This window comes from Gymnodraco acuticeps, unplaced genomic scaffold, assembly GCF_902827175.1.
Source record: "Gymnodraco acuticeps unplaced genomic scaffold, fGymAcu1.1, whole genome shotgun sequence".
Classification (NCBI taxonomy): Eukaryota; Metazoa; Chordata; class Actinopteri; order Perciformes; family Bathydraconidae; genus Gymnodraco; species Gymnodraco acuticeps.
The window spans coordinates 657,144-682,814 of record NW_022990368.1 but is presented as its reverse complement, the minus strand read 5'-3'; the positions used below and the strand labels follow the sequence as shown (position 1 = coordinate 682,814).

Genomic DNA, 25,671 nt, shown 5'->3' with positions numbered 1-25,671 from the left:
ACTACATAAATGTCAATATATCGTTATTAATTCTGTAAATGTATATTGTTTATTCAATAAATAAACTTTTCTACTGTTGATCTATTTTTATCGACATGCTGCTGTGACAAAAATAAATTCCCAAATTGTGTTCAATAACTATAAATATCAATATCTGATCTAATTTATTATATTAGATTGATAACTACTTAGACACTGGTGCAACACGGAGTTAAACTCCTTAAACTGCTTCTAAATTATAGGGAAAAAACACCGAATATTTACTATAAACAAGTGTGTCTGTAGTTTTCCCTCTGGCATGATTGAATGCATGTTTTGCTGTATTTCTATTGTAAAAATGTGTGAGTAGATGGAATTTGCTCAACCAAGTAAAACAAAAAGAGAAGTTCCATAAACACTAGGCATTGGTGATCTGTGCTCGCTTGGTTGTGCCTGGGAAAGTTTGCTTGGATCGTCAGCCATTGAATTCAACCGTCGGTCGAGGAGGAGGAATCGTGAATACATGAGAACCAAACCAGGGTCACCTTTCTGGTTTTTACCCATTTAGACTCTTTCTAGGAAAACAAGCTGTGTTTCTCAGAGTGGATGTGGTGCTAGTCGTTCTTCGGTAGCTTCTGTTTCCACTTGGCCCGCCTGTCAAGCTACATATTGAGCGACATATGAGAGTGACAGCAGGGTGTTGTTAGCTGCTCGGTGATAATAAGAGATAACCCGGGGCTGTCAGGCGCAGATAAAACGCACAATAACGGTTAAAACTCGAGGATGTAGCGGGGAGAGGCGCTACAACTGAACACTATGGATACGGTGCGTTGACCTACCGACTTGGGGACTAACCATGCTTCTACAAGTGGACTTACTCAACAACAAACACCTGGACTCCATTTATCACTGATTTACTAACTAGGAAAATACTCTTTTTTTTTTGGAGCTTGTATTAACAGTTAAACTCAGACGATGCGGCTTTTAAACCGCATGTCAAGGTGCTCTCATGGAGTATCCAAATTCAAGCTAACACAGCCGAGGATGTTGTGGCTGGATCACCGGCTAACTCTCTCAGCCGCCCCCCGGAGGAAGAGGCAGTTTACCGGGGTCAAGTCCTCAGCCCACCCGGCCTTCCCTCTCTGCTCCCCGGGGCTCTTCGTGTCCGTCCTGCCCTGCAGTCCCCTCAGAGGTCTCTCCATTCTCTGTCCACACACACGGACAGTCACACACACACATGTTGCCTTTGCCAGCTCTTCGGCCGCCTCCACACCGACACCAGCCGGACAAGTGAAGACCCAGGCGGACACAGAGGGCGAACAGACCTCCACCACGGTCCCTCTGGAGGATGTGAAAAGGATTTTGAAACTAGCTCACCCGGAGAGATGGAAACTGGCAGGTCGGTATACTGAGAATCCACTTATACTTACCTGTAAAACTAGCCCTACCACACTGTAGAAATACTCAGTTACAAGCAGTGCTGGAATGTCATAAAGTACATTTACTTAAGTAGGCCTAGTTAATAGTTTTAAAATGTTAACAATGGTTAAGAATAAGTGGAGAGTGTCTGCACATTTGGTACTTAAAACTAAACTTTTAGTATTTTACTAAAAAATCTATTCACTGTTGTCAGTCCAATACAGATGTTGGAGCTTAAATCCAGTGTGAATACACAGTGAAACTCTTCAGTGTTTCCATTCTTGTATTTGCTATCTAGATGTGAGTCGCCTAAATATAGGAGGGAATGTGTGCAAGGCTAAACAAATTTAAACATAATTGATATGACCATACAGGAGAAATATTTGTTTTTAATCCGCACAGGAATAACTAATGATCTCTTCTTGTTCCACCTGGTTTTGTTTACAAATATTGTTTTTGTTTTCATATTTTTAAGGAAATGTAAAAACCAAAGCAGTACAAGATCAAAGTATAACCATATGAGAAATATACACTTTGTTTTGTTGACACCGGAGGTACAGCAATATTAAACAAAAACAAAAATGGCAGTCACTTCAGAAAACCTTGCTGTGTCCCTATGAGGAAACAAGCCTCCCTGCCATATTTGCGAGATGCATTGTATCCTGACCTTAAGAGATAGGTTTTCCCAGATAAGAAATGTCTACATTAAGTCAAACTGTATTCATCACCTGGCACAGGCTGCTAGTATCGGCTATCATACTCTCAAGGTTGGAAAAACCCCTTCAAGTATCTTTCATCGGGTTTTACATGGTAACCCTTTTAAAACATGAAGATACACCTTCCTATTATACATTGTAGCCCTGGGTTTTGCTTTCTACAATCGTTTATTTTAATTTTATTTATCTGTCATACTGTCTTTTCCTGTTCCCACCTCAGCTGCTCTTGGCTTCCTGACTGTATCCAGTGGAGTTACCATGTCAGCCCCATTCCTCCTGGGTAAAGTGATTGACACCATTTATACTGCTGGAGCAGACACAGAGACAATGACCGCCTCCCTCACATCATTATGTATCATGATGACGGGGGTGTTCCTCTGTGGAGGGGCTGCCAACGCTGCCAGAGTCTACCTCATGCAGACATCAGGTGAGAAAGAGAGCCAAATACTCTACAGAGACACATGTTCACTCACAAGATCACTACAGGGTTCATCCAGCCAGCACTAAATGAAAACTCACTGATGTCCGCATTAATGAGCTGATGCCAGGAATAAGAAGAAGAAGAATATTTATGGTCCTCAAATGTGGAAATATGCCTTCTGCTTCAATGGTTGGTTGAACACATCATAGTGAATCAGAACACATACAATAAATAACACAACATGCACAGACGACAATAACATGGACATGGTGTCAATGGGAATGCTGTTTACAAATGTAGCAGTTATTGCATTTGGTATGAATGACTCTAATAAATGTGTATTGTTGCTTCAGGGGCTGTATAGTATAGTATAGGGTCTAAACCATCACAAACAATTTGTCAGGTTCTTGTGTCATCAGTTTTTATGAACATGTCCCAGTTCCTATAGTGCCACTTCACATGTTAAAAGTGCCTGTTGTTATTTTTTCACAAATGTTATTTAATATGTGCAACTATCCACATTTATTAAAGGTGGGGTAGGTCATTTTGGAGAAACCAGCTTGAGTGCGCTAGAATTTGAAAATACACAGCCGGAACAAATCTGCCACTTCCTTACAGAGCCCCTCCTCCAACACACACGAACGCGCACATGACCAATGAGGGCACGAGATAAGTTTGTGCACAGGTGGTACGCTGACAGGCAGGTAGGCCATCCAGTTACTTTAGCCGGGCCGGCTAAAATGATTGGTCGTGCTTTTTACAGTACTACGGCTTCCACGGATGATATTTCTTTATGGATTTTTTGTCAAAGCACTTAAGATATTCATTGCTATCGGGATGTTAAGAGCATTCCATGGAATATAACAAAAAGTGTATCTCGAGCCGGTTTCTCAAACTTACCTACCCCACCTTTAAGCTGTGAGTAACACAATTATTATTTTGACGGAAGTATTAGTGAATCAAGTGACAGTGACGTGTCTCTTTGCAACAGTCTCCTATCTTTATCTTCCTCACTAATGTCTATTGTCTTCTCTTTTCAGGCCAACAGATTGTTCGTAATCTCCGTGCCTCCCTCTTCTCCTCCATCCTCAGACAGGAAGTGGCTTTTTTTGACAGGAATAGGACCGGAGAGCTTATCAACCGCCTCTCTGCTGACACGGCCGTGGTGGGCCGCTCCATCACCGACAACCTGTCCGACGGGCTGAGAGCCGTTGCCCAGGCCGCCGCTGGAGTCAGTATGATGGTGAGTGTAACCCTCCGGGGGTCTGCTGTGGGCGGGCAGGGCAGATTTGAATAAGGAATGAATGTTTCCTTTATGATACATTGATCGTTTGAAATCAATGTTTGAGATATTGTGTAACTAGAGGGTCTAAAAAACTTTAGTTGCAAGCACCAACAGTCTTTCTTGCTATTGATCCTCTGAAGCCCAAGCCGTTTTAAAGATCACCTATTGTGCCAAATCCACTTTTTCATGTCTCTTATAAATAACCATGTGTCCCCTCTGTGTAAAGACATTCTGAACGTTTCAGGAAAAAAGATTCTCTCTTTTTGTCCTGATCCATTTATATAAAAACCTGTCTGAAAATGAGCTGATCAGATTTTGGCCACTTTATGATGTCATAACGATGTTTTGGCTTGTGTAACCATTAGCCAATCACCAACCAAGGTAACCCCCCCCCCACCTTATCACCTGCATCTCCTCCTAGAGCACCATTGTGTTCTTTTTAACCAAATATCTCTCAGAGGGGCGTGGGGAGGGGCTCCTTATTTTCATCTAAAGTAACAGACAGAGAATCAGCACTTTTAAAACAAGGCTGAAACAGAGAGGATTATGGGTAATGCTGCAATGATCTGTTTGGTATTTGGAGCCAAACACTTCAGAGACATGTTTTGTATATTTCTGAGACCTGTAATATATTGATGAGAACCAGTATAATAGGGGACCTTTAACGAGTTGGTGACACCTATGGAAACAGCACAATTATAGCTACAATTAGGAATAATTCAAATATGCCTTGAGTTGAGTATAATACAGTTATAATGCCATAAATATTACATTTAAAAAATATATATAAAACAAAGGTTACATTTATTTAATAATATGTTTTGCTGAGGAAGGCACAATTAAATTATCTGATTAGTGCGAATGGTATATACGGTAGTTGTTTTTCAGTACAGGGACATAAGGGATTTCAAATGCATTTCTTTGGGGTTTTGACTGAAATCTGGACTTCTGGAATATGTGATGGCCATTTTTCACTATTCACTGACAGTTTACAGACATAACCATTCACTGAAACACACCCAGCAGACTAATCCATCATCAAAATAACCCTTAGTCTCAGTTCTACTGCAGAGTAAGGTGTCTGAATGTAGAGTTATGTTGTTCAGTACAAAGAAATAGTTGTTATGTCTTTGGTGTCTTTTTCCATGTCTTCCTTTCTGTTCTGAGCTGTTGGGAAACATCTTTACAGATTTACTTATTTTCAAAGACACAGTCTATTGACTGCAGTGGCGAACCGTCAGGGCCTTCAAGGTATTCAGAGAATACCCTGAAACACTCAGATAAAACAAACAAAAAATCGATTTAATTATATAAATAAAATGAATAAATGAGAATCGTATCTGTGTTGTTGATCTGTAATATCACAGTGTTACGTTGATTTGTTTGTCCTTCTCGGACCATGCACTACGCATTTCAGTGGTTTTGTGTTAGAAAAGAAAGCAACCAATCAGATCTTGTTCTGGGTCTCTGGGTAGAATATCCTTCAACAAGGTATTCCACATCCTTGATCGAATGCCCTGGCCGTTGCACTGAATGAGAGCGTACGTTCGGACTGACAGTTTGATCAACCAATCATATATTGATTTGTAGCCAATGGGCGTGTTCTTTCAGTGTTCCCCTCGGTTCCAGGGTAGGCCTACTCTAGAAGGCCCGCTAGTTAACTGGCTCGAGACAGAGGATCTAGATGAATGCGACGAAGCAATTCATGCCGTTTTATTGTTTTTAACGTTGAAATGACAAGTGCAACAGGTGAAGATGAAGTTGTTGCGGAATTGTTGTGAGTAGGCTACCCTTTTCAAGACGACAATTCAGTGAAAAGACGGACATTATAATGCGGCGGAGGGGGGGGGGGCGGCGGCGGCAGGGGGTGTGTGTGTCTACAGAAGGTCCAGTTGTGATGGACACGGTTCGCCACTGATTGACTGACGGCCACACCCAGAGGCACAAAGCATTGTGTAAAAGGTCACTTACCTGTAAACTCACACAGTTCAACTGATGATATTTCCTGGGCTTTCATCTAAATGACGCTCATGTGACGACGTTCTGTCCCCAGTTTCACTTTCATTATCTCTTCTTTGTCAGTGATGTGAGATTTGTTGTTCAACAGGTCCGTTAACTTCCTTCTATCTGTACTTTCCCGAACAGAAAACGATATAACAATGCAAGCTCATGACTAACAGTCAATCACAAGGAAGTAAAATGATTTGCTGGTATAACGAACGTTCAAGGAAATGAATGAAAGTATTTGCTGTAATTACTGATTAGGATAGTTTGGTGCAACATTTTCCTTCTGTCTTCCTCCTCTGCTTCCCTCCTCCCCTCCTCCCTCCCACTTCTGACTTACCTTACCCATCCTTTACATTAACTTCTGTTTTTTCTTCTTTCTCCTCCTATAGTTTTATGTCTCTCCCAGTCTTGCAAGTTTCGTGTTGCTGATTGTTCCTCCTCTGGCTGCTCTTGCTGTGGTTTATGGCAGATACCTTCGCTCCATCTCCAAAAGCACACAGGACGCACTCGCACAAGCCACAGAGGTACAGTGCACAGAAACACAGAGCACATTTGTTATTTATTTCTTTGTATTTAACAGTTTCATAATGAAATGTTTGGTGTTCGTTGTTGTCAGATGTTCTACAGCGCTAAAAAATAAGACATTATTTGAGGATGTGGTAAATAAGAACAAGGAAGCTGTGACAAAATGTGATTGCAAATGTGTTGTCAATAAACCAAGTTCATCTACCTTTTGTATAAGTTCAGTGAAGTTCTATTCTGTAAACATGGCTTCATATTATTGGTTAGTGAAGCTATACTGTTTTTCTATTCTTGACTTTTATGTCCATCTGATTAATGTTGCACTGCCTGGGGCATCTTAATTAAATGTGCAGATTCTCTGAAAATGAGTTCTAACAGATAAAGTTGTAATAAATGTTTTGCCCGTGTGTGTAGTTGGCAGAGGAGCGTATCAGCAACATGCGGACAGTCAGGGCTTTTGGCAAAGAGCTGTCTGAGGTCAACACATACACAGAGAAGACAGACCAGGTCCTCAAGCTGGCCAGGAAGGAAGCTGTACTACGGGCTGGCTTCTTTGGAGTGGTAAGTGTGTGTGTGCATCTGTGTGTTTCCTGTCAGTGAAGCAAACCAAATCCACAGTTAGGATATGAAATATTGCACAGGGGCTTCTGCTTTTTTGCACCTGTTTCGTCACGACACCACAGTACCTGACACTTATGTTAATGACAGATGTTAAACCACCAAGAAGCATCATCCAATCCTCCGTACACGGTCAGAGTGTCTGCTGTCGCACCGCCTGACTACAGAGCAGCTTCTTTCCTCATGCTGTGCGAATCATCCTCCGCACTCCACTACAAATCAAAATGTCCAATGAATGTAATAATCACTAAATCATCTAAACACTGAGAACGATAACCTACAGTATGATAAGGTATCAATTGTGGGCTTTTGTATTGGACAAGGTTTAGTTAGGCATCTCTGATAAACTGGCATTTCAATCTGATAAAGAAATAAGCTCTTTGTGAATGATATAATTCTCCCTGCATTTCCTGTTTCTCTAGTTCAGATGTTATCAGGTACATACTAATCTCCAACAGATGTTGGAATAATCAAATAACCAGAGGGTGTGTGTGTGCATGTGTGTTTCAGACCGGGCTCAGTGGGAACATCATGATCCTGTCAGTGCTCTACAAGGGAGGCCTGCTGATGGCCAGCCAGCACATGACTGTGGGGGAGCTGTCAGCCTTCCTCATGTACACCTTCTGGGTGGGCATCAGTATTGCAGGTAATACACACATAAGGAGACCATTAGCACTTGTTTATCCTCATCTGTAATGTTAACATCAGTGTGAAATGTGTGTGTGTGACGGCTTGTGTCTCATTGTTCTTCTGCTTCATCTACAGGTCTGAGTTCCTTCTACTCTGAGCTGATGAAAGGATTCGGAGCAGGATCTAGACTGTGGGAGCTGCTGGACCGAAAACCAGAGTTTCCTCTTAATGGTTAGCAAACACACACACACACACACACACACACACACACACACACACACACACACACACACACACACACACACACACACACACACACACACACACACACACACACACACACACACACACACACACACACACACACTGGAGGCTTTTGGTTTAGTTTGTTCCTACATTGCACACATAGGTGAGTGACGAGCGTTAGAATTGTAGTTTAAACATTGTGCAGAAGAAGTAAGAAGCAAAAGGACCTTAACATCAATAACCATCCTTTACCTTTTAGAAAGAAATAACAAATTCGAAAGATTGTTTTGCAATTCAGTTTCAAGAAAAATAAAAGTATAGAATAAAAAAAATCTAAAAGTTTATAGGTTAAAGTCAATATAGTGTGATCAATCTAACTAATGTCTATTTCCGATGTTCTTTAAATCACGATAATATCTACATTTAGTTAAATATTAACATCAAATAATCTACTTTTCTTCCCGTTTGATTTTATTTATTTTCTCCTCATTTCCCCCTTTTATTGTATGCCTGTATTAAACCAGTGGAGTACGATACATATTGGTTCTCTCTTTGTGTCTGTGCTCCTCCTCAGAGGGTCTCATGCTCTCTGCAGACCAGCTGAAAGGGCGGTTGGAGTTCTCTGAGGTCTCCTTTGCCTACCCGACCCGCACTGAGGCCCCTATCTTCCAGGACCTCAGCCTGCTGGTCCCCGCGGGCACCGTCATGGCCGTGGTGGGACCCAGCGGCTCGGGGAAATCCACCCTGGTGTCCCTGCTGCTCCGGCTGTACGACTGCAACTCTGGTGAGAATTATTGGTCTGTCTAATATGTAATCGGACGTCTTGAAAAATCTGTTGATGACAAACTTAAAGTACAAGCCTCTGTCAGATGGCTGTTTAAACTTTTACAAAATAACCCATTTTCTCCAGGTACTATAACAATCGATGGTCACGACATCAGAGATCTGAATCCCTATTGGCTCAGGAGTCACATTGGAACTGTCAGCCAGGTAATAAGCTAAACTTTAAAGGTATAAAATATAACGTTTCTTCATTAAAAAGTCTAAAAATGACTAAACTAAAATCTTATATATTTATTAGAGCTGCGAACTTACATTATCCTAAATGTCTACAACAATTTCCAAAGCTAGATAATTTTTGTAATGCTCGTATTGTATCCCTTTTGTGTATGGCAGCGTTATGGTTGTCTGGTAGAAGCGGTCGTTGACTTTTTGTCCAGTTTTAAGTCATATTTTTGCAATACAGTTATTAGATCTGGGATTTAGCTAATTATGTGTTTCCTTAATCAAATACTTTAGTCATCAAACTATCTAGATCTTAAAATATCAGAAAAGAAGGCTTTAGCCGGAGTCCAACAGGGTGAGAGAAACTGAGATCTTTTCAATTTAATAACTTTATTTTTATTTTTTAACCTGTTTTGTTCACCAATTGTTTTAGAGAGGTGAAAGCCGCTCCCAGTAAATGATCCCACGCTACTTCATGACTTTACGAGCTTCCTCTTTTGTTATTGTTATGATTAAGAGTCCCCTATCAACAGAAAATCACTTATTCGCATTTAACTAGCCAGTTCCTATACAACAGATCTGACAGCTCACGCATAATCTGAGCATAATGTGCATTTCTATTAACTTCAAATCAATCAAATATTGAGTGAAGTTTGTCTCCCTGCTTGTCTCCCAGGAGCCCGTGCTGTTTTCCTACTCTATAAGAGATAATATAGCTTACGGTGCAGTGGACCCAGAAGCTGTGACCACAGAGGAAATCTACGGGGCAGCAAGAGCCGCCAACGCCTTCAACTTCATCCAGGATTTCCCCAACGGCTTCAACACTGTGGTGGGGGAGAAGGGGGTGCTGCTGTCAGGTGAGAAACAACACAGAGGTGTGATCACAACAACGACACAACTGAAGATGTTGAAAGCAGGCAGCTGGGTTAATGATACCAAAGATGACATACCACCTTCCCTAAAGAGGCTTTACCTGGCTGCCATTGTACATACAATTGCAAATGTGTACATGTTCAATTATGGTAAGGGTTCTTTATTCCTTTTTTTCAAAGGGTTATTTCAATTCAATACTGCTTTTATATTAACTGTAATTTGCAATATTTTTAGTTGTTTTACATTTTAGAAAGACTGGTCCATTTAATGTTTCCAAGTCTAAAAGGTATTTAGCAAGTTTTTTTAACCCCAAGTTAAAGGTGGGGTAGGTAATTCACTTCAGAAACACTTTTTGTTATATTCCATGGAATGCTCTTAACATCCCGATAGCAATGAATATATTAAATGCTTTGACAATAAATACATAAAAAATGTCATCTGTGGAAGCCGTAGTACTGTAAAAAGCACGACCAATCATTTGAGCCGGCCCGGCTAAAGTAACTGGATGGCCTATCTGCCTGTCAGCCTTCCATCTGTGCACAAACTTATCTCGTGCCCTGATTGGTCATGTTCGTGTGTGTTGGAGGAGGGGCTCTATAAGGAAGTCTGAAGGAAGGGGCTGATTAGCTTCGCACTTTCAAATTCTAGCACACTCGAGCTGGTTTCTCCATTCTTACCTACCCTACCTTTAAGTTCACTTTTTTTTTTTTTTCATAAAAGTTGTTCTCCAACTTCAAAACATTTTTAGAAAAAAGAAAAAACATGTTTTAGTCGAGGCTTTTCGCATACATTTGACACAGAGCACCTATACATCTCAGAGGTGCCCAGTACGTCGACCGCGGGCGACCGGTCGACCGCGGGGGCAATGCTGGTAGATCGCGAGTCATTCATAAAAAAAATCCTGTTCCGTTAAAATAGACTAAACAGGTTTTGATCCCTCCTCCCTTGGCCTCCCTGACACTTAATTCATGAGTTTACTTGATTGACAGAAAAAGCGACCTATCGCTTTCCAGTCTGTTAACCCAGAATGCAAAGCGATACAAAATCAGTCAAGTGCCGGGAACAAGAGAAACAACAAAATGACTGCGGGACCGAGCAAGAAGCTAAAGACAAACCACTTCCACCCAGAATGGGAGGAAGAATATTTGTTTGTGATGTCACATTCAAAGGTTATTTGCCTTATTTTAAAGCAAGCGTCGCTCTGCCAAAGAAAGGTAACGTGGAGAGGCATTATCGGAGTGTTCACAAGGCATATGACAGCGACTTCCCTCCGAGTAGCGAGTTGAGAAAGAGAAAGGTCATGTATTATTGCTACACAAATATTATCTCGCAGTCTTAGTGTCGCCAACTCGTTTCTAACATGCAAAAAGACAAACAAATGCGTCAATGGTCGGTGTATTTTCGACCTTTCTGATCCAGACGAGATCTCTCCCCCGTCTGTGTGCCAGGGGGCGGGGCAGTTTACACACACGCAGCTGCTCCATGCAGCAACACATGGTGGGGATGGCGGAGAGAAGCGCTCCAAGGTGTGGTTAAATGTTACCCGTCTTGAGGCGGACAATGCTCCTTGCCAAGAGTGTTTAGCATGTAAGGGCGGGAACACGAGCAATTTGTCTAAGGTTCATTTAGCAAAAGTGCACCACATTCAGACGGAGGAATGCACCGGGTTCGACTGTCTTTCTAGTAGCTCTGTAGCCCCATCCACGAGTAACGTTTCCACGTCAGGTCTTACTATGTATGCTAGCAGCAACACACGGAGTTAACACAATGATTCAAACATGGGTTAATGATTAGAGGAAACTGAGTTACTCTTTTGTTAAAGTTTCAGCTATTCTGTTTACAGTTCTGTCATCAGATTATTTAATACGATTTACGATTGTTGTTTCTTTTGATGTGAAATATTATTTAAATAAAAAGCAATGTTAATTTTGTAAACAATTTGTTAATTTAATAATATATGTATTTTTGAATCAAGTATTAATCTTTATTGTCTTCATTGTTAGTTTCCACATGCCTAAAACAACCTCAAGCTAAATCTAAAAGTTGATGGCTAAATAAGAGCGTTTGAGAAATTGTGCAAGGCATACAGTAATAGTCTGAATAGTCGATTAGTCGTTTCATTAATCGATAGATTAATCGATTATCAAATTAGTCGTTTGTTGCAGCCCTATTATCCCATGTATAAATAAAACGTGTTATTCAGCAACCCTTGCAATTTGGGATTTTATTTTTGGTTGGTAGACCTCGGTGAGCTGGTCATTTCAAAAGTAGCTCACCAGCCAAAAAAGTGTGGGCACCCCTGATCTACAGCCTTTGTGTACAAGGTTAACTTGTGTTTGTTTCTCAGGTGGTCAGAAGCAGAGGATAGCCATAGCCAGGGCTCTGCTCAAGGTGAGTACAACAACATGACTGTTTAACCACATCTGAAGAAAGACACTAGTCCCGTCATACAACCAGTCACATGCACTTAACATTCGTTATCCTTTAACCCGGCCTGATTGTTACCGTCAGTGCTCACTGACTGTTATCATCCACAAGGGACCCGTGGTTCTATTTTTAGATCTAAAACTATTTAAATTGATGAATAGCAGCACGAGTAAGGGGGAAATGTGTGTGGTTAATTTTGAAGTGAGCTTTCACTTTTTAAAATGTGAAGTTGAACCAGGATCTACACACTTCCTGTTGTTGTGTGCATCCTTAATCCTTTCTCCCATTTGTGTTCTCTTTTTACAGAATCCTAAGATCCTGCTGTTAGATGAGGCTACCAGGTAAGAAAGACAATAAACAAACAATACTTTCACTATCGTTATAACTCTTGCATTAGTTTACCTTTTATATGATAATATTCCTGCCTTTAGAAACTGTTTTTTATTTTTGCTTGTTACAAATACATCTTAGTTTAATTTGTTGAAGACAACCCTAAACGACCATCTTTCTTTAGTGCATTGGATGCTGAGAATGAGTTCCTGGTCCAGGAGGCGTTGGAGCGTCTGATGACAGGTAGATCTCTCTCCTGTTCAATTGTTTTCATTTCAGAATAAAGTTACAATCCCAGGGTTTCCGCGGGGTCTTAAAAAGTATTAAAAGTTGATAAATCAATTTAGCGAAAATGAAGGCTATTAAAAAGTATTAAACGTCATTTTCCAAGGTATTACATTTTGTAGCTTGTTTTCAATACGTATATCAATAGTCCAAAGAGGTTGTATTCTACAGTCTGCCTGAATGTAATCATTGCGTAGGTGTGTGGTGTGATTCTGTGTAGTTTATTTATGGCATCCCGTTGGGTTTGACGTAATCTGAACAGGACATCGCACGCTCACTGCTTGATAGCGCGAAGGTCCGTTTACGCCGGTTGTTAAACAACATCGTTATGGGGAAATGCAAGTCTGCGTCCAAATGGTTGGAAGATAAGGAGGAAGGACAATCAATACTGTATATAGTAAATGTGAGGTAAAGTGTGTCGCCAAGGTAACCGGTTAAAACTTGAAGTGGCGATGGGGTCTTAAAATGTGTGGAAAGGGTCTTAAAAAAGGTCTTAAAAGGTATTACATCCGATTTCAGGATTCCTGATATACCCTGAATCCTCTGTCTACTGGCACACTAAAGCCACTTTGTGTCTCTCTTGACTAATTTTGTTCCTCGCCCAATCAACAGGGAGGACGGTCGTGATCATCGCTCACCGTCTGTCCACCATCCAGAACGCTAACGCCGTGGCTGTTCTGGACCAGCGGCGTATCGCAGAGTGTGGCCAGCACACAGAGCTGCTAGGCAACAGGCAAGGACTGTTCAGAAAGCTGATGGAGAAGCAGGCGTTTCTACAGGTGAAGCAGAAACGTGCCCTCCGCTGAGAGGACAGTGAGTAGTAGGAGACGAGGAAGAGGGAAAATCCTCAGGCGAGGTCAGTGCCTGGGGAAATAAGTGGCTTTGCCCCAGAGGCGATGGGGCAGAGGGGAAAAAAGGATATTGCCTGGAATTAATAGAGATGGAGAAAATAAATGAAGAAAACACTTCAGATGAACACTAGAGACAAAGATAGAAAACCACTAAGAAACATTTAAGGGATTTCTTAAATGCTGCAAGAGTCTTTTCACTGCTGAAGAAACTATAAAGCGCCACAGGAGGAAAGGAATCGGACAGGGTAATTCACAGCGAAGACCTAAGAACTGAAACATGGATCAGCGAGCTTATACAGATGCTTTATTTTGAATATATATAATACTACACTGAGGTCTAAATGAGAGAGGAGAGGAGACATAATGAAGACAGACTCTCCTCACAAATGTCATTCATCACTTTCACCATAGTTTTGGGACATGCATATAGTTGCTGAATGTTAATGTGACAGATCTGACTTTCACTCTCTCTGCTTTTTTTACTAGTCTGTTATCACTTCATGATTTTCAAACCAAAAACAGTTCAGTATCATCCTTACATAACTGCTAAATGTTTTTATGTGTCTACATATTATGGATTTTAAAACTTGAAGCTTACACGCAGAGCCTTTTGGTAGTCATTTCTTTGTGTAAACGAACTAAATGAAGCACCTATGTGAACACTATAAGGACTTTTATAAATGTATGCACATTCACCATGAAAAGATTATTAAGGATTGTGCTTAAATTCCAGCTAAGTGGCGTACATCTAAATCAAGGATTTTGTCTCATTTAATCATATGTTAGGATTTGTTTGACAATATGTTTGGATTAAACATTTGTCTTGCTTTGTTTTAAAGGGATAATTCGCATTGCTTAAAGTGTTGTTGGTACTTATCCATTGTCAGGTTATTACCTACAGTGGATTATGGGCGGCACACTCATAGTTTGGAGAATCAGACACAGACTTGGAAGCAAAGGTATGTAGTGCAGACAGGGGCAGCAGCTAAATGTATTTCACACAATAACATGAACTCACTTACTGGTCCAGGCAGCAGTAGACCAACCCACATGTTCTTTTTCAAAGCACTAGGTAGCCTATCAGAGAACATAGATAACAGGGGGCTGTCTGACAAAAGTAAAGCCGTGACGTATTCTATATATAACGCACACTTAAACAAATATTGTTTTTTTTTAGCTGGGCCTTTCTGAGTGGCTATGATACTGTGTGTTTTGCTGTTGCCCTCCGTCCAAAGCAGTGTCTCCCATCACTCTAGCGCTGTTTGGCTCTTTAAACTGGTTGCCTGTCGTCTACCATCTGCTGTGGGTCATACACTGACTTTGGATAAGTACCTCAACAACCGCTCTTAAAAAAAGCTAAACAATCCCTTTTCAGTGACAGCCCTGAAACTGCTAAACTTAACCGTCTTTAGATGTCAAGATCAAATGTGTACTTTGGGAAGTTCATAGAAGTCTGTTAAACCGCCTCTTTTCTGGTAGAGGTGTTGCTGTTCTTGGGGACGAAGGGTGAGCACATAAGAGACATGTCATTCAAATCAGAGGTGGTCTATGTGCCATAATCACTCCTCTCTTAACAATTATCTCATTATCTAAAGCCCCTAATCCCTTCATCTTTTATTGTCTCCAGTAATCCTAGTCAGCTTTCTCTGTCCAATATATTAATGGTGGAAAAACAGAAACCAACGTAATAAAAACATTAGACTCCACTCTGTCCGCTGCTCGGTGTTTACAGGATGTGCACTTGGCCGGCATTAGATTTTATGTAAACAGCCCTCTAACCAAGCACACGTTAGCCACAGCGCTGTGGAGCCAGCTGTAATATTTAGCTGGCTTTAAGGGCTTGACTCAGAAGTAATGATTCTCCTCAGTAAATATTTGTATGTTAACAGCCCACTTCACCGCTCAGGGGGAGTCTGGCCGAGTGCTTAAAGTTCCCAACAGTTTTTAAAGTGACTGTGGAATGGTGTTTTGAAGACCACGAACCCCGTTATCCAACGATTGAATTCATTTCTGTGATGAAAACTAAATGAAATTGTTATTTTGGATCGGATTATTATCTCAAGGGAAAAATTCCTGTTAAGTGTGTTATTGTTAATCATTCCAAAATCCAAGAGGAAACTCATCTCTGATTCCACATTCAAAGGAAAACATTTGCTCAGAAACCATCCAATCTGCAAAACTTCCTTCAGTTACAGACAGTGTTTACTGGTTTGGGTTAACTGCAGTTATTCCATGGCTCAAACGTTTTTATTTTCTTCTCAAATGACAAGACTGCAACCTGTGTGATTTTCCGTTCTTTTGTTTGACAGAGGTTAGAAACTTGAATCATTGTGAACGTTTCTTCATTTTCAAGATTTGAAGGCAGTGATGTGTAATATTCAAACAATGGATACATGAATACATTGATCATTGGTAACGATCCAATTGGCCATATACATGCTTACTAACGTGTGATAGTAATCGCTCTCTGGATGTATACATGTAGAGTTTTATATATGTATTACACTGTGGCAGCAACGTGTGATCTCTGTTAACTATGGATAGTTTTCATGTTTTTTCTTTTGGCCATGACGCTTATTATTTCGCCTCAAAGTAAAGTATTTCTTATTTACTTGACTTGCAATAGATTTACTCCCAACATGTTAGTCTTCTTTAAATTAAATTATATTTTGATATGATGCCTTTATCATTGTGTGTGAACATCACAGGTCCAGACTTGTGTTGTGGTTCTTGTGGAAATGTGTTTGTTATATCACCATACCCTGCACATTCAAATTAAATAATGCTTTAACATGCTTTGTTAAAAATCACTCACTCCGTAAAGTAAACCCTGACGATGCTTGAACAAATGAATGATGGATCCATGTCGTTTAAATAATCACAGAAGACTCAAAGGTTGTTTTTTCAACTTGTATAAGTTATAAATAATATGTCCGAAATGATGTATGAAAGTTTTTTTTTATTATTGTGTTTGTAAATTATTCTACCTCTATGTAAAGGTAAATAAAGTGAGATATGAATAGTTTTATTAATGGAGAGATCTGTGTTGTTTATGTGGGTGTTTGTTTGTAATCCATCTGTTTAGACTCATTCTGAATACACGAATACTGTTGTAAAGCACATTTTAAAAGCTTTTAACATGTATATTTAATTTATTGAATATTATATTCTATAAAAAAATGTCTAGGGGATTGGCCTATACCCATATAATAGTTTGTATTGTCTTTAAAAAAGCAGTAATATAATCGACTGAAATCATCACTCCCTTATTTAGCCACTTGTTATGGAAACAGGAGACACTAGAACAACCATCAGATAGATAGATAGATATGGATCATAGTCAAACACTACTATTTCTCCTTCGGTGTACATTAAATGTAATGACTTGTTCCATATCCCATTAACTTTTTTCAACTAACCGTTCCTTCAACACTGTGCCTTTGTCTCAGCTAACTGTGTCCAGCAGATGGCGCTGCTGCTCCACCAATGAGCTGCAGCCTGGCTCAGATCACTGCTGCTGCTCAGGTTGGTGAAATCAATGTTCATTCAATCCATCATACCAAAATAAAACGTCCTGGTACCGATGTGAGGTATGTGTGTTCAGCTGTTGTCAGGTTGTGTTGACAGCACGCTGAGCTCGTCATGCAAATAGACTCTGCACATTGTTCCACCTGCTAAACCATACACAATGCAATGCAATGTGAGTGTGTGTTGCCCTTATGTGGTAACGTAAGAGCAGTGGTGGAAAGTAACCTACTATATTTACTCAAGACTAAGGTTTTCATTTTCTACCTTGTACTTCTACTAAACTTTAATCCATATGCAAATATTGTCCTTTTTTAATCCACCACATTTCTCTCAAAAAGCATGGTACTGGTCTTTTTGTCTGTATGTTGCGATAGTATTACAAATGATTTACAAACTCATCATTTATGATGTATTAAGCTACCTTGCAGACTATAAAATAGTCCTTACTATACATACCCTTAGCAGCTGCAACATTAGGGAGACTTATACTTGTAAAGCATCAATAATTATAATGAATGATATTAATATATATTACAAGTATGAAATGGGCAATTCTGCATTATGAGTACTTTTACTTTGTACTTTTGTTTTTTATGCAATCTTTTACCTGTGAAATAGGATTTCTACTCGGAGGTATTCATTATTTTACTTAAGATAAAGATCTGAGTAGTTTTGCACCTTTGGGATTGATCAGGGTAACTCAAGTATAAGCAAATCCACCAATGTGAATAATTAAATGCAATGCTGTTTGTGAGATCCAAACAGTTCAGGCAGCAGAGGCAAAGCCATGCTGTAAAATACTGCTCAAAAATATCTTGTATCTATAGATTCGTTCATGGGTTCCATCCAAAGCCCTAAGGTGACAGTATACGGTAAAAATAATGTAATGTTAGCCTTATTGGTTAGATTATTTTCTCCACAACCCTTTTAGACAGCGTGATCTCTCTCTGTAAACCCTAACTAATGTCTCCTCATTCTTAAAGTGACAACAGGACCAACAGGCTCCAGCAGAGGCAGCAGTTGTGCTCCGACTGCAGCCCACCAGGTGCTGCTCGGCGCAGCGAGGGTCTCCAGTTCCAGCTCCATGTGCTGCCAGCTCCCCTCGCTTTCTCTGTATCTGCCCGAGCTATTTGAGGAACTACAGGGACTGTTGTTGGCTTGTCCCTTTAAAGAAACTCACATTCAAAGCCTTATTTATCCAAAGTTAAGATACCCAAAATAATGCATACAACTAGAAAAAGTATTCTAAAGTATAAGTCAATTTGGTGAAGCTCAACCGTGCCACAGCAGCATGGTTTGTTGAAGATCATGCAGAGGTTTACTGGTGCAGAGTCTTCAGTCCCACTGAAATCACTGTCTATCTGAGACGCACAACTTAGTTAAATGCAAATGCACTGCACAGGCACAACGGTATATTTAGTTTTCCTTTAAAAAGAAAGAAATGTCCACCTCTTGTTGTTCCTGTCCACCATTAAGCAGAAGGCCTTCAAATGAATTCAAATGGTTTTCTGTTTTTTAGATGTTCCAACTTTCTTGTTTAGCTCATCAGGAGCCTGAGAAAGCAGCATTAGAAAGCAGTGCTCACTTAGCAATTACTGATTTGTGCAGCATATCACTGACATGATGAGGCTAAACAGGAAGAGGAATATGTCCTGAAACTGGATGGGATCAAATCACATAATTAGTACACATTTCAGCAAGTTTGTCTCAAACAACAACAGTGTGAATGGAATGGAATGGACAACAGACTGAAAACAAACTTGGTAAAACTATCCCTAGAGCACTTTTTTACCTGTCCATTAACAATATCTCCAGTACCAGTATCCTCAGACTGTCTTCACTGTAACACCTGAGATAGAAAACTAATCTCCAACCATCCTCCTCCTGTCTGTTCTCGACATCCATCACAGGAGCCTCTGTCGTTGAGCACGCTGACACACTTAAAAAGGTAGGACACTCGTGTGCAGCAAGTGTATTGGTCCCAGCGATTGAATGCCGAGGCTTGTGCTATTCTTACACTTTGTCTGTCACTCTGACCCTCTGTGCTCTCCTGAGGGAGACAGGGAGAGAGTGTGTCGACTGAAAGGAAAGTCTAACTGAGTAGGCATCAAGGTAGAGTCTGAGCATGCTACAAGAAAATCAAACTCAGTTTATCTCACCCTCTCTACTTTTCTCCCTTCTCGCCCCCATTTCACTGGCTTAATACTACCATTATAAGTCATACATTAAAAAAAATACATCTAGGAAATACCACCAAAAATTCCTCTCCTTGTCCAAAGTCTCGTTCAGCTGGCAGGATTATCTTCTGACAAACTTAACTCATTTGTTCTGCCACCTGCTGCGTGCACATGCCCTTTCACCTCACTCTATCTCCTCCTCTTCCACTAGTAGACTTTCCTGGAGACTCCCAGGACTCTCCTCCCCCTCGGCCCCTCTGAACCCCCCCCCCACACACCTCCCCACCATGCCCGTCTGTCTCTCACTCCCTGACAACTGCCAACCCCTTTACATTTTAGGCGTTTCGCATGCCCCTGGATCCGAAATGGCTCACAACAAGTACATAAAAGTAGCTCTACCTTGCTCGGCAGCCCCTACACTCCCTAACCCCCTCCCACAACACACACATACGTACGTACACACCCCCCTTCATGCACAGAAACAATATTCATGGTAAACTTGCAGGGCCAATTAAGGAAATTGTACATGACTGCCCACCATGCCCCAATTAAATAGGTAGAGGATGCATACAGACTTTAATATGTTTGCCTATCATTATCTTCTATCTCCTTAAATCTGTGTTTACAAGTCTGATCAAACACTCTCAACTCATACTGGCGCTTTCTGTTGCATAGAGAGAATCCAGTTCTTGGAAGGTCCCATGTTAACATTTGTAGAATAAAAATAAGTACCAAAAAATAAGTACCAATAATTATGACTGGCAGTTTTTCATTCACATTTTTTTAATTGCTTAATTGTCTTTTTAGAACATGGAACATTAAATAACAAACATTGTTGAATAAAAGACTATAAAAAATATCTCTTTTAATGAACATAAAGTTCCAAAGATGTTGATTTTATTTTATTTTCCATTTTATCTCACCTCATGGCAACATTATCTGCTTGTGGCAAGGAGTCCCCAGTTATACCCATGTGTCATTATTATATGTTTGTTCCTATTTAATTGACAAAATCAGGCCTTTTTTTCTTTAAATTCACTTCCCCATGTTCCCACCATTCCTCACTTTTCTTTGAGTTTATTAAAAGTTCTACTTCCTCTTCCAATCCTTCTGTGTGTCATGCCACAACACACACAATCATATATGTGCATGCATGTACTGTACACACACTCCATTCCTCACTACATGTACACGTGAACTAGCTCCCTTCCTCCATGTAGAGTTATAATTAATCTAACTGCTCCAGTGACAGAGCAGAGTAGCCCCTGCAGATAATGTTTCAGCTGTTGGCTGTTTCCCTGCTAACCTCCATATTTATTAAATAAGATTTAGGCCGATGTGGATATCAGACCATGTGCTCAACAGAATAACAACATTTGAATTCATTATTAAAATTCTTCTTTTGGCTGTGCAAGTGTTAGATATTTAAGATAGGAATTCCAGCTTGCAATTTCTTGATGAGCAAACTCTTCTGGGCACAATCATAAACATTATTATTCTCTTTTGATCATAACATGTTATGTCACAATAAAATAGACAACACTCACCATTTTTTAATAAAACAAATGTGTTTTGTGTATGGCTCCATAATTGTCTCAAAGCAATGCAACCAGAGTTTATCAGGCTGCAGCATGTAATGCAATACATTACAAATACAAATAATGTACTTAAAATATTACTACTCAAATGATATGATTGTAATGGTGAATCAGCATATATTTTTTCTCATTATCGACCAATTGTTCATCCTCAGGTTTTGTTTTTTCTTTAAGTAATTATGTGTTATATTGTATTGATCACCATAATGGGAATTGAACTCATAATTGGCACTCCGATGCTGCGGCTAGGCTCCTGGTCGAGCTGTCAGTCAGGAGCCGGGTCCTGGCTCTCTCTGGGGTCTAATTCTGTTCAGATGAGTGCAGCATTTTCCCATTTTAAGGCTGGATGAGGACTACTAGCAGCTAATCTATAACTCTGGTTGGTAGCAACTGGCGTCTCCCCAAGAAAACCCCCACTGAACCGGGCGCTCCTTTTACGGCCCTCGAGGTGGGACCGCGAGTCTCGATGGGAGGTCAAAGCGACAGTTCCATATATGGCGCGCGCTCTCTCCTTCTCGGGAGCGCGCAGCGTAATACCGGACCCACTTCTCAATCCTAATGGATGGAGGTCCCTCCTTTGCTCTTCGGGGCGCGCCCCCCCCCCCGCACCTCACCCACGGCCTGTCAGTATCCTAATATGGCAGAGGGCCGGGAAGGGGGCCAGTCCTAAGGTTTGTGAATGGTGGAGGTTGGGTATATAAGCTGGACAGCTCGAAGGAAAGATTGTATCTGGTTCAGCAACAGTATTGGTTGGGTTATCCTTTCACTCGAGCCTCAGACACTCACCTAAGGTAAGACCCTGCTGGGACTCCTGAAGCCAAAGGTTGGGACTCAAGAGTAGGACTTAATACTGGAGCATCTACTGGAGCAGGAGTTTGGACGCTTAGGACTAGATACTACTGCAGGAACATGGGCAACTCCACTGTAGGACAGACTTGATGCTGAAGGAGAAGGGAAACAAATAATTTTAAATAGTTGTAAGGCTGACAACTTTCATAGAAAGACAGTGCTGGATAGGAGAAGCTGTTAACTATTAGGTCTGGAAATTGATAGATTTATTGAAAAGATAAATAATTATCGACGTCAGCATCTTTATAAGTGTAACACAAAAATGTGCTGATGCAGCAAGACACAATGTGCCTTTATATTAATTAAATTAACAGAATATATTTTACCTGGGACAGGTGATAATTAAACAGTGAGAATGTTTGTAAATTAATCTGAATTTCAGCACAAATTTGATTCGTTTTACCTTACAGCAAATTTGGAATACAATAGATACAGAGGATACTAGATATAGAGATACTTATCAAATTGAGATGCATGACTGAAGGAAAACAGTATAGTTCTGTATCACTTTAATGTGATTTTCTAGGTTTCTGCAGGCGTAAGCCCCATGCGTAATGGCCTGGTGTCAGTGTGCCATTGACACATTTAGCGCAAAGCATGGGCCTGATCATGTTCATGCTAGTGTCTGTTCCAATTACTTTCCAGTTAAACATATTTCTCCAGTAAAAAAATATAGCCTTTATAATTACATCTGGCCTAAGCTTGCAGGAAACAAAAGGGTGAACCAAGGAGTTCGTTCTGGGGTTATTACTGTCACATAGTAAATATCGCCATGAGGATTTGATTGAGTGAGCTCAACTGTTTTTCCCCCTCTCCTCTTACAGCAGCCAACATGTGTGACGACGAAGAAACAACCGCCCTTGTGTGCGACAACGGCTCCGGCCTTGTGAAGGCTGGCTTCGCCGGAGATGATGCCCCCAGGGCCGTCTTCCCCTCCATCGTTGGCCGCCCCCGTCACCAGGTAAAGAGCCGGGGATATCCCAAACAATAATAGGAGAATAAGTCGTAGTAAAAAGTAAAATTAATTCGGTTAATACTAATATAATAAATAAAAACAAGTTAGCCTTTCTTTCAGGCACTATTTCGGCAAATAATCTGGATTTAATAACAACTATTTGCCAGAAATTATCATATTTCTGAGTTATAATTTAGCCCTTTTGTCCAGTTAACAACTGTGAAGCCAAGAGCGTGGCATTATGTATCTTGAGTCATGTAAATGTGGCTCATACCACCAGCTGTACCACCAGCAATGTGGCCTTTGACACTTTGAGACTAAATTAGACACAGAAGAACTGACAGTCAAACAATTGCTCTGTGTCTTATGTCTCTGTGACCCACGCTGTTATTTGGCACATTTACGCAATGGCCAACGTTCCTTTTGCATCGCACAGTAAATACTTTAATCTGGCCATAAGAAGGTCATGTCTCTGTTTGTATTATTTGAAGTAACCTTTCCATCATCTTGCCCTCTCCTCCCCCTTAGGGTGTCATGGTCGGTATGGGTCAGAAGGACTCCTACGTCGGTGACGAGGCACAGAGCAAGAGAGGTATCCTGACTCTGAAGTACCCCATCGAGCACGGTATCATCACTAACTGGGATGATATGGAGAAGATCTGGCATCACACCTTCTACAATGAGCTGAGAGTGGCACCCGAGGAGCACCCCACCCTGCTCACAGAAGCCCCCCTGAACCCCAAGGCTAACAGAGAGAAGATGACCCAGATCATGTTTGAGACCTTCAACGTCCCAGCCATGTATGTGGCCATCCAGGCTGTGCTGTCCCTGTACGCTTCCGGTCGTACCACCGGTGAGACTGACAACAACAAACAGCTGCTACTCAACTCCATAAACATACACAATACAAAACAAAATATAATGTAACTGATAAAATAATATTACAATTGCAACACATACAACTAACTGAGTTATTCCACACTGTGCCCATTTTGCGCACAACTATTACAGAGAGTCGGCCAGCGTTTCTGGGACTGTCCTTATGCCTTACGCCCTCTGTGTATGTTTGTAAATCCTCTTTACACATTATTTATAACCACACTTTTACGCACACAACACTGAACTGTTGGATGATTATTGTCGCCCGAGTATTCAATACTTTACTAAAACACTCGCTTGCCTCTCTTTAGGTATTGTGCTGGATGCTGGTGATGGTGTCACCCACAACGTCCCAGTCTATGAGGGTTACGCCCTGCCCCACGCCATCATGCGTCTTGACCTGGCTGGTCGCGATCTTACCGACTACCTGATGAAGATCCTGACTGAGCGCGGCTACTCTTTCGTGACCACCGGTGAGCAACTCAGACAATAACAAAACACCTACAAGAAAGGAAAAAGGAAGAAATAAAAAGAAGCAAACCATTCCCATACAAGCTCAAAGAGACAGAAAGTCGAATCTAGATTATCATGGTTTAATTTATACTGTTTTGGAACAGTTTGCTATACATAACAACTTAACTTGACATAAACTTGATCAGCAATTTAAACAAAGATTCACCCACAGTGTTGCGCAAAGACAAAGATTAAAAACGTGTGTAGTTCAGATTGTGTGGACACCGATTGTGTTACTGCCTGTATATCCGAATGTGCTGCTAAAATTGGCACACTACTTTGAATTCTAAATAAGTATTAATGGAGAAAATCATATGTAGCTGTGATAGGGGAATTGATCATTTTCAGCTTCAGACTTTTCGGTAACTCTCGTAGTTCAGCTGTGATCTCAGCTGTTTGTCACTCTGGACAAAAACTCATCAACTTGTCTCCCTGCAGCTGAGCGTGAGATCGTGCGCGACATCAAGGAGAAACTTTGCTATGTGGCTCTGGACTTCGAGAACGAGATGGCCACCGCTGCTTCCTCCTCCTCTCTGGAGAAGAGCTACGAGCTTCCCGACGGTCAGGTCATCACCATCGGAAACGAGCGTTTCCGTTGCCCTGAGACCCTCTTCCAGCCTTCCTTCATTGGTATGTTAGATAATCCTTCTTTTACTCTTATTACGCACATCACTGGATATACTGTGCCAAACTATATCCACCCCTCCTCCTAACACTTCTCGCTCTCATCTGACTAGGTATGGAGTCTGCTGGTATTCATGAGACTGCCTACAACAGCATCATGAAGTGCGACATTGACATCCGTAAGGATCTGTACGCCAACAATGTGCTTTCCGGTGGTACCACCATGTACCCTGGTATTGCTGACCGTATGCAGAAGGAAATCACTGCCCTGGCCCCCAGCACCATGAAGATCAAGGTAAATATTATAACAACAAAAACATTATAATGAATCCCTAAACTTAATACTTTTACGCATAAATTGAGAGGAATCTATGAAACACCGGCACTTTACTGATGCACTTTCTCTCCCTCCCTCTTCTCTAGATCATTGCCCCTCCCGAGAGGAAGTACTCCGTCTGGATCGGTGGCTCCATCCTGGCTTCCCTGTCCACCTTCCAGCAGATGTGGATCTCCAAGCAGGAATACGACGAGGCAGGACCCAGCATTGTCCACAGGAAGTGCTTCTAAATCCTCAACCTTCGCAGCTTCTCCATCCTTTACACCTCAAGATATCTGGAGCAAAGGAGGATCAACCTCTGCGGCACTTCAACACTCTGCTGTCAATGGACTTGTTGTCTGCCATGTTGGCAATTATATGCATTGTTTTATTATTTTAAAATGTGCATATTTTGTAGCTGTTTGTTGTATGTGCTGCACGGAGAAAGGGGAAATCCAACCCTGAACCGTGCATCCACCCAAAGAAACCTTTAATAAAAAAATAAGAACAACATGTTGACCAACACATGTGAATGTAAGTGTATATACATATTAATAATTTATTAAAGTCCATTATTTGGTATTTTCGACCCTGGCCTTGTTTTTCTATAAGAGGGGA

At 41.0% G+C, this 25,671-nt stretch overlaps 2 protein-coding genes across 2 annotated transcripts; both read left to right on the top strand.

The window, feature by feature from the left end:
* The first annotated feature begins 444 nt into the window (after positions 1-444).
* Positions 445-16,646, top strand: abcb10 (ATP-binding cassette, sub-family B (MDR/TAP), member 10). The gene is made up of 14 exons (XM_034224343.1): positions 445-1,378; positions 2,335-2,541; positions 3,576-3,778; positions 6,217-6,351; positions 6,764-6,910; positions 7,478-7,613; positions 7,733-7,828; positions 8,418-8,627; positions 8,754-8,833; positions 9,525-9,705; positions 12,069-12,112; positions 12,455-12,489; positions 12,663-12,721; positions 13,376-16,646. The coding sequence occupies exons 1-14, from the start codon at positions 955-957 to the stop codon at positions 13,567-13,569; spliced, it is 2,151 nt and encodes a 716-aa protein (XP_034080234.1). The 5' UTR covers positions 445-954; the 3' UTR covers positions 13,570-16,646.
* A 4,948-nt stretch (positions 16,647-21,594) lies between these two features.
* acta1b (actin alpha 1, skeletal muscle b) lies at positions 21,595-25,635 on the top strand. The gene is made up of 7 exons (XM_034224258.1): positions 21,595-21,708; positions 22,591-22,727; positions 23,250-23,574; positions 23,912-24,073; positions 24,552-24,743; positions 24,851-25,032; positions 25,161-25,635. The coding sequence occupies exons 2-7, from the start codon at positions 22,599-22,601 to the stop codon at positions 25,302-25,304; spliced, it is 1,134 nt and encodes a 377-aa protein (XP_034080149.1). The 5' UTR covers positions 21,595-21,708; positions 22,591-22,598; the 3' UTR covers positions 25,305-25,635.
* The last annotated feature ends 36 nt before the right edge of the window (positions 25,636-25,671 follow it).

What these genes read in the sequence shown, in the direction of transcription:
- abcb10 (XM_034224343.1), top strand. Translation starts at nt 955, where the DNA reads ATGCGGCTTTTAAACCGCATGTCAAGGTGCTCTCATGGAGTATCCAAA. An exon ending in CTACCTCATGCAGACATCAG is followed by an intron (nt 2,542 to 3,575) that starts GTGAGAAAGAGA and finishes TTCTCTTTTCAG; the next exon opens with GCCAACAGATTGTTCGTAAT. An exon ending in ACATTGGAACTGTCAGCCAG is followed by an intron (nt 8,834 to 9,524) that starts GTAATAAGCTAA and finishes CTTGTCTCCCAG; the next exon opens with GAGCCCGTGCTGTTTTCCTA.
- acta1b (XM_034224258.1), top strand. Translation starts at nt 22,599, where the DNA reads ATGTGTGACGACGAAGAAACAACCGCCCTTGTGTGCGACAACGGCTCC. An exon ending in CTACTCTTTCGTGACCACCG is followed by an intron (nt 24,074 to 24,551) that starts GTGAGCAACTCA and finishes GTCTCCCTGCAG; the next exon opens with CTGAGCGTGAGATCGTGCGC. An exon ending in CTTCCAGCCTTCCTTCATTG is followed by an intron (nt 24,744 to 24,850) that starts GTATGTTAGATA and finishes TCATCTGACTAG; the next exon opens with GTATGGAGTCTGCTGGTATT.